At 46.8% G+C, this 12,621-nt stretch overlaps 2 protein-coding genes across 3 annotated transcripts in view; one reads left to right on the forward strand and one right to left on the reverse strand.

The window, feature by feature from the left end:
* The window catches only part of HVCN1 (hydrogen voltage gated channel 1), a 67,968-nt gene extending 66,762 nt beyond the window's left edge, over positions 1-1,206 (forward strand). For both annotated transcript variants that reach the window (XM_077292803.1, XM_077292794.1), the window contains exon 6: positions 886-1,206. In XM_077292803.1, the coding sequence (XP_077148918.1) occupies positions 886-966 (81 nt within the window). In that variant the 3' untranslated portion in view covers positions 967-1,206. The remainder of the gene's footprint in view (positions 1-885) is intronic.
* The window catches only part of TCTN1 (tectonic family member 1), a 68,644-nt gene continuing 57,175 nt past the window's right edge, over positions 1,153-12,621 (reverse strand). Inside the window, exons 13-15 of the mRNA XM_077292787.1 lie at positions 10,773-10,895; positions 10,266-10,417; positions 1,153-1,721 (exon numbers count right to left, since the gene is read on the reverse strand). Of these exons, the coding sequence (XP_077148902.1) occupies positions 10,274-10,417; positions 10,773-10,895 (267 nt within the window). The 3' untranslated portion in view covers positions 1,153-1,721; positions 10,266-10,273. The remainder of the gene's footprint in view (positions 1,722-10,265; positions 10,418-10,772; positions 10,896-12,621) is intronic.

The raw sequence follows: 12,621 nt of genomic DNA on the forward strand, positions 1-12,621 counted from the left end.
CAAACTAGTTTTGAGGCACAACGCAAAACTCAGAAGGGAAGAAGCGCCATACTGGAGTTCAGAGTTTGCTGGACTGGTTCGAGGTTGCCATGTTACATTGAACAGCAGACACCCCCACCACCACCACCACACACCCACCTTCCCCTATAGGGGACCTTCTTTTACAAACTACCCCCCCCCCCCCATAAATTCATCTAGGGTTGTAGTGATCACATTGACACCACGTGTGCTTCACAGAATTTTATACCATTGGGCAGTGAAGAAAAATTACATTTTTAACACTGAAATGTTGTTTTAGCCCCAAGTTAAATTTTTCCAGGGGCTAGTAGGAAAAAATGCACCTCAGTTTGTGGTAAAAATTTCTCCTGAGTGCACCAAAACCCTACATGTAATCGGGAAATACTTTTATGGTACAGTGCAAAGCTCAGAAGGGAAGGTCCGCCATATTATAGTGCAGATTTTACTGTTAAGGTTTGCTGGTGCCATGACTCACTGGCAGAACCCCCCTCGCAAATGACCCTATTTTACAAACTACACCTCTCAATGAATTTATCTAGGGATGCAGTGATCATATTGGACACCACAGGTGTCACAATGTTATACCATTGGGCTGTGAAGAAAAAATTGCCACAATTTGTGTTTCAGCTCCATACTTTATATTTTCACTCAGGGAAATGGGTAAAAATTGCACCAAAATTTGGCACACAATTTCTGCTGAATGCAGAAATTCCCCATATGTGGCTGTGCAGCACTGCTTAGCCATACGGTGATACTCATCAGGTGACTCCAAAAAGAGTAGCTTTACAGTACTGTATATGCTGCAAGTTTTGGTTTGTTTGATCATGTCTGAAAGTTTCATCTAAATTAAGTTCTTACACTTTCCAGGAGCAAGAAATTTCAAGACTCCAGACATTATTACAGCAAAATAACATATTTCCCGAAGCTTTCAACACAAACATTGCTTGAAGATACGAAGGATCTTGGAAAATGTATTTTAGCTGTTTATATAGATGTTTTGTTTATATAGATGTTGAGTAAAGAGCCAATGCAAAGAAACTTTGATTTATCAAAATGTTTAATCTCCCTGTATAAATCATGTACATTTTAATAAATGTGATTTTTGTACACACTCCAAATGTACACACTAAAAACGTATGTATAAAATGTTTTATTGGACCAAAATAAAGTTTGATGGACCAGCCACCAGATGCAAGGATTGTTTCAAGTATTTTTCTTTCTTCTATCTGCTACACAGTCTTGTACTTCCCCGTCAGATACAGGTGCCAACTATAAAGTGCCTCTTTCAAGTGGAGGTGTCTATAGGGACCATTCAGATGACAGCTGTGCTTCTAGCATCCGATAAAGCGTCAATCTACAACCACTATCTTCGTGAATGTAAGTGGTATGGTTTACCGTTACTAGGTAAAGGGCACTGGAGTAAGATGGACAGATGGAAAAGTACCTCTCTAAATTACAGTAGGCACATTTGCCAGTAAGTCATATCTACCCCTAATCTGGGCTGGCATAGATTTGCACTTAAATGCCGTGTAGATTGACAATGTGGCATAAATTGGTGCCTATGCACCTTCTCCTAAGCCCCACTCTCAAAATCAGCCACAGACTAGACTTTAGTCCATATGCTAGAAAACGTATGTTTTCGTGATGGGTGTGAGTTTTCTTGTAGCATCCATGTTCAATTCTCCATCACTGAGACAGCAGATCTAAAAGAGATGAACTTAAATGAGGGCTTTATATATAAAAAAACAAAAAAAAAAAACAATGCCATACAATAAGCTTTCTAATGCAAGCAGGATTTCTACAAGACTTTTGCAGGATTGTCTGTACATTTCTAAAACAGTGGTGGCATGTTTACATTTTTCAATAAGATGGAGTGTTCTTATAGATTCCATTTTTGTTGTATTACAAAAAAGTTAAAGCTTTAGACTGCAGAAATGTTAAACAGAATCTGTCATGTCCCCCATGACCTCCAACCCAGCAGCATTCGTATACGTATTACTGAATTCTTTACCTAACCAGCCCTTAATGTTTGTCACTTAAATCAAGGTTAAACGGAACCTGTCACCCCCAAAATGGAAGTTGAGCTAAAGGTACCGTTAAACTAAACGACTTACCAACGATCACGACCAGCGATGCGATCGTTGGTAAGTCGTTGTGTGGTCGCTGGGGAGCTGTCACACAGACAGCTCTCTCCAGCGACCAACGATCAGGGGAATGACTTCGGCATCGTTGAAACTGTCTTCAACGATGTCGAAGACCCCCTGCAGCACCTGGGTAACCAGGGTAAATATCGGGTTACTAAGCGCAGGGCCGCGCTTAGTAACCCGTTATTTACCCTGGTTACCATTGTAAAAGTAAAAAAAAAACACTACATACTCACCTTCTGATGTCTGTCACGTCTCCCGCCGGCGGCTTCCCTGCACTGAATGTGTCAGCGCCGGCCGTAAAGCAGAGCACAGCGGTGACGTCACCGCATAAATTGACAGAAATCAGAAGGTGAGTATGTAGTGTGTGTTTTTTTTTTTTTTTTTTTTTACTTTTACAATGGTAACCAGGGTAAATATCGGGTTACTAAGCGCGGCCCTGCGCTTAGTAACCCGATATTTACCCTGGTTACAAGTGAACACATCACTGGATCGGTGTCACACACACACCGATCCAGCGATGACAGCTGGTGATCAGCGACAAAATAAAGTTCTGGACTTCTAGCTTCGACCAACGATATCACAGCGGGATCCAGATCGCTGCTGCGTGTCAAACACAACGAGATCGCTATCCAGGACGCTGCAACGTCACGGATCGTCGTCGTTCGCGCTGCAAAGTCGCTTAGTGTGAAGGTACCTTAAGCCCACCAGCATCAGGGGCTTATCTACAGCATTCTGGAATGCTGTAGATAAGCCCCCAATGTATCCTGAAAGATGAGAAAGAGGTTAGATTATACTCACGAGGGTGGTCCCGGTCCAATGGGCATCACGGTCCGGTCCGGGGCCTCCCATCTTCATAGGATGACGTCCTCTTCTTGACTTCACGCTGCGTCTCCAGCGCAGGCGTACTTTGTCTGCCCTGTTGAGGGCAGAGCAAAGTACTGCAGTGCGCAGGGCCTCTCTGACCTTTCCCGGCACCTGCGCACTGCAGTACTTTGCTTTGCCCTCAACAGGGCAGACAAAGTACGCCTGAACCCGGAGCCGCAGTGTGAAGACAAGAAGAGGACGTCATCGTAAGAAGATGGGAGGCCCCAGACCGGACTGCGATGCCCATCGGATCGGACCGCCTGCCCAGGTGAGTATAATCTACTCTCTTTTTCTCATCTTTCAGGTTACATCGGGGGCTTATCTACAGCATTACAGAATGCTGTAGATAAGCTTCTGATGCCGAAGGGCTTTGCTCAACTTCCATTTTGGAGGTGACAGGTTCCCTTTAAAAAGAAAAAAAAGAATTAGACTTACTGGTAATTCGGTTTCTAATAACCCACCGCGACGGCACACAGGAGGATGTCCTCTTATCCTAATAGGGACCGGAAACAGTAAACAGGTCAAATAGCCCCACCCACCTCCTTTCCCCAGTGTTATTATAAAGGACCACAATAGTGTGAATGCTTTAAATCATATTTATTATTACTGGATCCAATAACTGAGCAAGGGGAGGGAATTACCCTTGTCGTGGTGGGTTATTAGAAACCGAATTACCCGTAAGTCTAATTCTATTTTCTCCAATAACCCCCCACAACAGCACACAGGAGGAATAGCAAAGACTGATGTCTAAGGAGGGACAACAACCTTGGAGAATCTCTCTCTCTCAAATTATAAATCCTTAACGGATGTCAGGTCTGTAATGTTTGACAAAGGTGTGGACAGACAACCAGGTAGCGGCTCTGCTTATCTGTTCGATGGAGGCGCTGGCTTTTTCCACCCATGAGACTGCTATTGCTCTGGTGGAATGAGCTATGAACTTCTGTGGAGGTGTGAGATTTTGAACCTTGTAAGCTTTTTTTTTTTTTTTTTTTTTTTTTTTTTTTTAATGCAATTGGCCACTGTAGTTTTGATGCTTTCTTTCCCCAATTCTGACCATAGGGTTGAACGAACAGGTTATTATCTCTCCTCCGCTCTTTGGAGATAATGTAGAACCAGTCTCCTAACATCAAAATAATGAAACTCTTCTTCTTTTCTGTTCTTTGGGTTCTTGCAGAAGGAAGGTAGTATTATGTCCTGATTTTTATGAAAGTCTGAAACTACCTTTGGTAGAACTGAAGGATCAAGATGGAACACGAGCTGGTCTTCTAATATCCTCAGGTAGGGCTCATTTATTGAAAGAGCCTGTAACTCCCCCGATCGTCTAGCTGTTGTGATTGCCACCAGGAATGTTGCTTTCCAGGACTGTTTGGCCAGCATTATTGATGGCAGGGGCTCAAATGGCGGGAACGTTAACCCTTTAAGGACTATGTTCCGTTCCCAGGTGGGGGCCAGATTGACCTGGTGGTTGCTGTCCTGAAGCGCTTCACCCAACGATGTTCAGCAAGGGTCTGGTCAAAGTATGAACTCCTCACCGCCACCTGTACTTTTAGGGTACTGGGTCAGAGTCCTTTTTTCAAACTGCCTTGTAGGAAATCCAGGATCTGGGCGATGTTGAGCTACCTGGGATCCGGATGATCTGGTGCACACCATAATACAAGTGTTCTCCAGGTCTTGTATTATATGGCGTCTTGTTAAGTTACCTACTTTTTTGTGGGGTGTAAATGACTCTTTCTGAGAGACCATTGGCGTTTAGAATTGAGAACTCAGAAGCCAGGCTGCTAGATGTAAGTTCTTTATGTCCGGATGGCAGAATTGCCCCTGGTGTAGGAGATCCCTGACTAGTGGAAGGATTAGAGGACCGTCTACACACAGGCTGGTTATGGTGCCGTACCAGCTTCTTTTCTGCAAGAGGGGTGCCACCAGAATAACTCTGGTCTTCTTGAACCCCATCTTCTGAAGTCTTCGGTAAGACTGGGATTGGAGGAAAGGCATAAGCCAGATTGAACAGCCATTGGTGAGCGAAGGCGTCTATGCCTAGACACGCGTCGTCTGGGTTTAGTGAGAAATAGCGGTTCACCTTTGCATTCTGGCGTCCCGCAAATAGGTCAACTTCTGGATAACCCCACCTCTTGGTCAATATCTGGAACAACTCTGGACTCAAAACTTCACTCTCCTGGGTTGATATCCTTTCTGCTTAGGAAGTCAGCTCTCTTGTTGGCTGCTCCCCTCATATGGAGGGCTGACCCGGAGAGTAGATTTTCTTTGGCCCAAGAAAATATTCTCTCTGATGTGCCTTTCAGATCCTCATGCTTCGAGCTTCCTTGATGACGAAGGTGTATTACCGTGGTCACACTGAATAGATTATTACATGGGTACTTCGAATCACTGATGCTGCCCTGAGGATCTCTTCCACCGCCTTTAATTCTCTGAAATTCGAGGTTTGTTTGCTGATTTCGGTGGACCAGTGACCCTGGAAGGATGTCTGTGAAACCATAGCACCCCATCCTCTCTTGCAGGCATCCACTTCTATGATGATCAGTTGGACCTGGATCCAAGGAACTCCCATGTTCATTGTCTTGGTGGAACAACCTAAGAAAAACTGATGTTTATCCAGTTAGGTATTGACATTTTTCTTGTTCAGCGATCTGGGGGATCCATCCCACTCTGGCAGAATATAACTTTGGAAGTCCCTGATGTGTGCCTGGGCCCAGGCTACTGACTGGATGCAGGATGTCATCAAACCAAGGACTGACATGGCGGATCTCAGAGACCGACTTTCTGCTCTGCAGGATGTTGATCTTTGCTCTGAGCTGGATCTGCTTCTGTTTGGCAAGAAGGATGTTTGCTCCTGAGAACGTCTTTTTTTTTTAATTTTTTTTGTGCAAGGGATCATATCTGAATTATGATTTATCAGCCACCCCAGAAATGTCAGAATCTGAGTTGTCTGCATATGCTCCTGCAATCACAGTACTGAAGAAAGTCGTCTCGATATGGAATAATGCAGATCTGTCGACTTCTGATGTGAACTATGACCTCTGCCAAAATCTTCGTGAATATTCAGGGTGCCAAAGATATTACGAATGGGAGCACGTTGAATTGATAATGTGTTATATGGCTCCCTTGGGCAACTGCAAATCTCAGGAATTTCCAATAGCTGGGATGAATCGGGACATAGTATGCGTCCTGCAGGACGATTGTCGCCATGGCAAATTCCTTCCCTATAAGGGGGAACTGCTGAACTAATGAACTCCATCTTGAATCTTCTGTATTTGATATATTGGTTCAGTGGCTTCAAATATATTATGATACTCTAGGATCCACTTGGTTTTCTAATTAAGAAGAGACAGGAGTAGTGACCCCTGTTCTTAATCTCCGGGACAAGTGAAACTGCCCCTGAGGCCAGCAAGGTTCCTTAGACCTTAATTCAGGGCATCCTGGAGTGCCTGAACAGAGTTGTTGTTCTTACTCTCTGTGGAGGGTAGGAGGTAAACGCCATCTTCACCCCTTCTTTTATGGATTCTAGGACCCACAGGCTGGTGCACACTTGCCATTGTAGAAGCTAATGTGAGATGCGACTACCTACTCCCCCCTTGAATGTCATGGTTTGTTTTGACGCTGGCCCTGGGAGAGAAATAAATTTTTGCCCTGGCAGCCTTTGGGGTAGCTCCACCTTTCTGTCTTTCCTTTACCATTGTAATAGGAAGGTTGCTCCCGAGGGGGCCGAAAGGACCTCTTTCTGGAACTTTTTGGCTTGAAATGTTTTATATTTTTTTTCTTGTCCGAAGCCTTCTCCAACAAGTCATCCAGAGCTGGCCAGAACATATATTTCCTCTTAAAATCAAGCTGCTGTGTTCCATTCCCTTTAAATGCTACACCACCACTCCATGACTTCAGCCAAAGAGCCTGTCTCATAGAGTTGGATAGGGCTGATGATCTTGCCGTTTCTCTGAGGGATTCTGCAGAGGTGTTCACCTAGAAGGCTGTAGCATTCCAGAGAAGCACTAGTGAGGCAAGCATCTCCTCTCTGGGAGTCCCTGCCGCCAGGTGTTCTCTACAGCCAAAGCCAGGTCAATGTCTTGCTGGTTTGGACAGCTAGAAGAACGCATTTGTGTTTTGTAGTGCTGCTGACGTCTCCCAGGATTTTCTGAGGTGGCCTTCTATCTTGCACTCTAGGGGATCCTTTAACCCCTTCACGACCTTGCCCTTTTCCATTTTTGCATTCTCGTTTTTCGCTCCCCTCCTTCCCAGAGCCATAACTTTTTTATTTTTCCATCAATATGGCCATGTGAGGGCTTGTTTTTTGCGGGACAAGTTGCACTTTTCAAGGACATCATTGTTTTTCATCATCAGATCGCTTCTATGTAGCTGAACTGCAGGCTTGCTATGAGCACCGACCACAGGGTGGCGCTCATAGCAATCCGGCATCAGCAACCATAGAGGTCTCAAGGAGACCTCTGGTTGCTATGCAGACGCATGTGACGATCATGTCATTGATCATGTGATGTAGGTCGGCGATGCGCTCCTTTCCGGCCGCGCGGACAGAAGCGTCGGTTAAATGCCGCTGTCAGCATTTGACAGCGGCATTTAACTAGTTAATAGCGGCGGGTGAATCGTGATTTTACCCGCTGCTATTGCGGGCACATGTCAGCTGTTCAGGACAGCTGACATGTCCCGGCTTGGGAGTGGGCTCAGCACTGGAGCCCACATCAAAGCAGGGGATCCGACCTCCGCAGTAATAGTACGTCGGAGGTCGGTAAGGGGTTAACTGGGATGATTTCTCAAATTGCAAGGTAGTTTTCTTGGCAACCTGGGCAACTTTGAACCTTTTTCCTTAGGCACCTTGGACCAGCATTCTGCAGTCTCCTCATCTACTGGAAATCTGTCTTTCAACTGAGGGGGTGCTTAAGCCTCTTTCTGGAGCATCTCATTCTTCCAGAACCAGCTCACTGATGTTTTTATGTTTCGGGAATACCAGCTTTCTTTTTAATTGAAGACCTCCGAACATTTCCTCCTGCACTGTACGTGCAGGTCTTTCTTCTTCCACCTCCATGATTCTCCTCACGGCTGTGAGGAGTTCCTCCATGTTTTCTGAGAAAAAGTAGTATTTCCTATCCTATATTTCAGGACTCGGCTCGCCCTTCTCCAGGAACTCTTTCGGTATGGACACCTGGGAATCCAAATGCTCTTCGTGATAGATTCTGTGTTCAATCAGATTGTGGACATATGGGGTCTTCCTCACATAAATCTTTTCGCCTCCAAGGACAACAGCAAGGTCCAAAAATTCTGCTCTATGCTTTTTCCCCCGCTGTACCTCATCCCGTCAGTCTTGAAGAAGATCAGAGGAGAGGGCAAGAGTTATCCTGATAGCCCCCTTTTGGTCAAAAAGACCTTGGTTTTACTGGCTGAGGACAATGTCAATATTGGATCCGTGGCTTCTCTTGGAAGACCAGGATCTTCTATCCCAAGGGTCTTTTCTCCATCCTTAAGTGTCCGGGCTGCATTTAACAGCCTGGAATTTGAGAGGTCAATTTTAGAGGGAAAGGGTTTCTCGGCTGAATTAATTTCTACCCTTCTTAGTAGCAGGAAGCTGGTAACCACTAGGATATATTGGAGGACCTGGAGGAAGCTCCTATCCTTTTCAGGGTTGAGGCTGGGAGAAGTCCCTTAAACATCTATACTGGAGTTCCTTCAGGGGGGGCTAGAACTCTGCCTGTTAGCACCTTTAAAGTGCACGTCTCAGCCCTAGGGGCACTATACAGTTGTGACCTAGTGGATAACAGATTGCCAGGTGCATCAAAGCCTGTAGTAGAGACAGATCGGTCCCTACCTTTAGAACCCCTCAATGAGATCTAAATTTAGTGTTGACTGCGCTGACCGAGCCCCTTTTAGCCTTCACATTCTGCCTCGGAAAAAATTCTCACTAAAAAAAACATCCCTGCTGGTGGCCCTTACATCAGCCCCCAGGATGAGCGACATACAGGCTTGATCAGCAGATCCCTCTTACACTCAGGTCCTGGAAGATAGGGTGGTTTTACGATTAGACCTGGCATATCTCCATAAGGTGTTTACAAAATTTCACAGAGCACAGGAAATAGTATTACCATATTTTTGTTCCAGCCTCAGCAACCATAAAGGAGAAATTACACACCCTAGATGTTAGAAGGTGCTTGCTGCGGTATTTAGGTGACAGAACCTTGGAGGAAACAGAGGGCCCGGTTTTTATCCTTCCAGGGGTCTAGGAAAGGCCTTAAGGTATTTACACAAAGCTTAGCGATGGGTCAGGGAGGCTATCAAGTTAGCTTATATGTTAGTGCAGGAAGGGCCATTCCTGAAGGTCTGAAAGCCCATTCTACAAGAGTCATGGTGGCATCCTGGGAGGAGAAAGCAGATGTCTCCATCGACCAAATTTGTAAGGCAGCCACATGGTCCTCTCCATCTATCTTCTATAGACTGGATTTGTCTGCTTCTTCTGACCTCACATTCGGGAGAACGGTTCTACAATATGTGGTCCCTCCCGAAGATAATAAGTCTCTGAAATTCTCTCGTGTTGTCGTCATGGGTGACTGAAAAACACTGATATTACTTACCTTTAATGTTTTTTTTAGTAACCCATGACGGCACCCTTATATTCCCTCCCTGTTTAATCACTCTTTTGATCGGTGGATCTTGGTTTTGTTCATACACCCTTTGTGGTGTTGGTGGTTGAGGATGAGTAAGAATATAGGTATATGATTTGTGTACAATAACCTGGGAGTTTCCTCTCGTGCTCTGTAAACCAACTGATGTGGAGAGAGGAGCCGCCCTTTTTATCTTTAAGATTTCCTGTCCTTGAAGGGGGAAGATCCCCCTCTCTCGTGGTGCCGTCATGGGTTATGAAAAAACCCATCACCGGTAAGTAATATCCGTGTATCACGCCCACAGAGGCATGATAACATGCAGAGAGGGCAGACTAGTCTGGGAAAACAAGTGCCTCATCGACCAGTCAAAGGACTAATTAACATAAGAAACTGAGCTGAAATACTTTTTTTAAACACCGATTTAAGTGACTAACATTATAAAGGGCTGGTTCTTAATACATATACAAATGCTGCTGGGTTGGAGGGCATGGGGGACCTGAAAGGCTCCCTTTAAGTTATTAAATGCACACACCAAACAGAAGGCATCGAGCTGCCCAATCATTTACAGAACTTCATAAATATTTGACTCCATAAGCCAGATAACCAAGTAATGTTTTACCTGTGCTTTTATAGAAATGGGTGGAAGAAATCAAAGGGCAATTTAGCATCAATGGTAGGTCGAGCTTTGTAGCCAGGACTTGCCGGCTGTGACAAATCAAAGAATGTCACCGAGGAAGCAATTTGTATAAATCTTGTACCTTCCAGATTATTCTGTAATCAAAATGCACTGTATGGTTACATGGTCCTAAAAATATTTTTTTTACTATACCTATGAATTAAATATTTTAGTGGTTATGCTCAAATCTAATATGTATACAAAAAAATAGTACCAATAAATTTATAGCTTTAGATCAGTGTTCCCCAACTCCAGTCCTCAAGGCCCACCAACAGATCATGTTTTCAGGATTTCCTTTGTATTGCACAGGTGATGCAATTATCACCTGGGCAAGACTAAGGAAATCCTGAAAACATGACCGGTTGATGGGCCTTGAGGACTGGAGTTGGGGACCCCTGCTTTAGATAATCCTGCAGGAGGTTTCTACTGTACCTAAAAATAACTACTTACTGGGAAAGAAGAATAGGCAATGCTCTTCTCCACACTCACAATCTGAGCCTGTGGGTTTTCCAAAGAGCCAAACTTTGTCCATCCAACTTCCAACTTTAAAGAAACTGGGATTGTGCATAAACCCTTGAAATTAAGAACAAAATGTTATAATACACTGTCTCTTACGACTGCACTGAAACCCCTTTTTTTAGCTCTTTAATGCAAGCCCAGCTTTAGCAAAATACGAATGACCTCAGATATCTGGCTAGCAGATAATGGATGGTAACCAGGGGCGTAACTACCGCGGTCGCAGGGGTCGCAATTGCGACGGGGCCCGCAGTGCTTAGGGGCCCACCCAGTCCAGCAGACTGGGCGGGCTCCTAAGAACTCTAAGCTACAAAATGGGCCGCCGGCCCTTTAAATAATTCTTCCTTACAGGCCCTGCTGCGCGTGCACTCGCGATCACGGGTGGGACTGCACTTGACCCGCAGCAGAGCCCCTCCACCGCAGAGAGCCGCACACCAATACTATAGCTGCCACTGCTCTGTGCGCACAGGACCTGTGATGAGGTCACAGGAGGGGAGGAGTTGGAGTCACATGATCAAGGGCTTCCGTGTAGTGCAGGACAGTAGTGCAGTGCTGTTTGTCATCATGCTGGAGGAGGGTAAGCTTTTGTGTGAGGTCAGGAGGGGTTTGGGTGGATGTAGCAGAGCAGTGTGTGTATGAGGTGTACAGAGTGGAGCCGGGTGTGTATGAGGTGTACGGAGCAGAGCCGGGTGTGCATGAGGTGTACGGAGCGGAGCCGGGTGTGTATGAGGTGTACGGAGCGGAGCCGGGTGTGCATGAGGTGTACGGAGCGGAGCCGGGTGTGCATGAGGTGTACGGAGCGGAGCCGGGTGTGTATGAGGTGTACGGAGCAGAGCTGGGTGTGCATGAGGTGTACGGAGCAGAGCCGGGTGTGCATGAGGTGTACGGAGCGGAGCCGGGTGTGCATGAGGTGTACGGAGCAGAGCTGGGTGTGCATGAGGTGTACGGAGCAGAGCCGGGTGTGTATGAGGTGTACGGAGCGGAGCCGGGTGTGTATGAGGTGTACGGAGCAGAGCCGGGTGTGTATGAGGTGTACGGAGCGGAGCCGGGTGTGTATGAGGTGTACGGAGCAGAGCCGGGTGTACGGAGCAGAGCCGGGTGTGCATGAGGTGTACGGAGCAGAGCCGGGTGTACGGAGCAGAGCCGGGTGTGCATGAGGTGTACGGAGCAGAAGCCGGGTGTGCATGAGGTGTACGGAGCAGAGCCGGGTGTGTACGAGGTGTACGGAGCGGAGCCGGGTGTGTACGAGGTGTACGGAGCGGAGCCGGGTGTGTACGAGGTGTACGGAGCGGAGCCGGGTGTGTACGAGGTGTACGGAGCGGAGCCGGGTGTGTACGAGGTGTACGGAGCGGAGCCGTGTGTGTACGAGGTGTACGGAGCGGAGCCGTGTGTGTACGAGGTGTACGGAGCGGAGCCGTGTGTGTACGAGGTGTACGGAGCGGAGCCGTGTGTGTATGAGGTGTACGGAGCGGAGTCGGGGGTGTACGGAGCGGAGTCGGGTGTGTACGAGGTGTCGCATCTCTGCTTCAGGAAAATGGCCGCCGCGATCTCCATCTGGGCACGCGCGGCATCCTGCGGCCATTTTCCTGAAGCCGCGGCCAGCAGAGCGCCGCTTCTGCGCACGCGCGGCCAAAGGAAGATGGCCGCCCCCACCGATCACCAATGAAATGTCGCACATCACGCTATTTTCACTCCCCTGTGCAGTGGATTCGGGACCTTGGGCATGCACACACCACTACGCCACCAACGGAAAACTAAGCAAGATCTGGGGGAAGACACCACG

The sequence above is a fragment of the Ranitomeya variabilis genome, chromosome 1, assembly GCF_051348905.1.
Source record: "Ranitomeya variabilis isolate aRanVar5 chromosome 1, aRanVar5.hap1, whole genome shotgun sequence".
In the NCBI taxonomy this organism is placed as follows: domain Eukaryota; kingdom Metazoa; phylum Chordata; class Amphibia; order Anura; family Dendrobatidae; genus Ranitomeya; species Ranitomeya variabilis.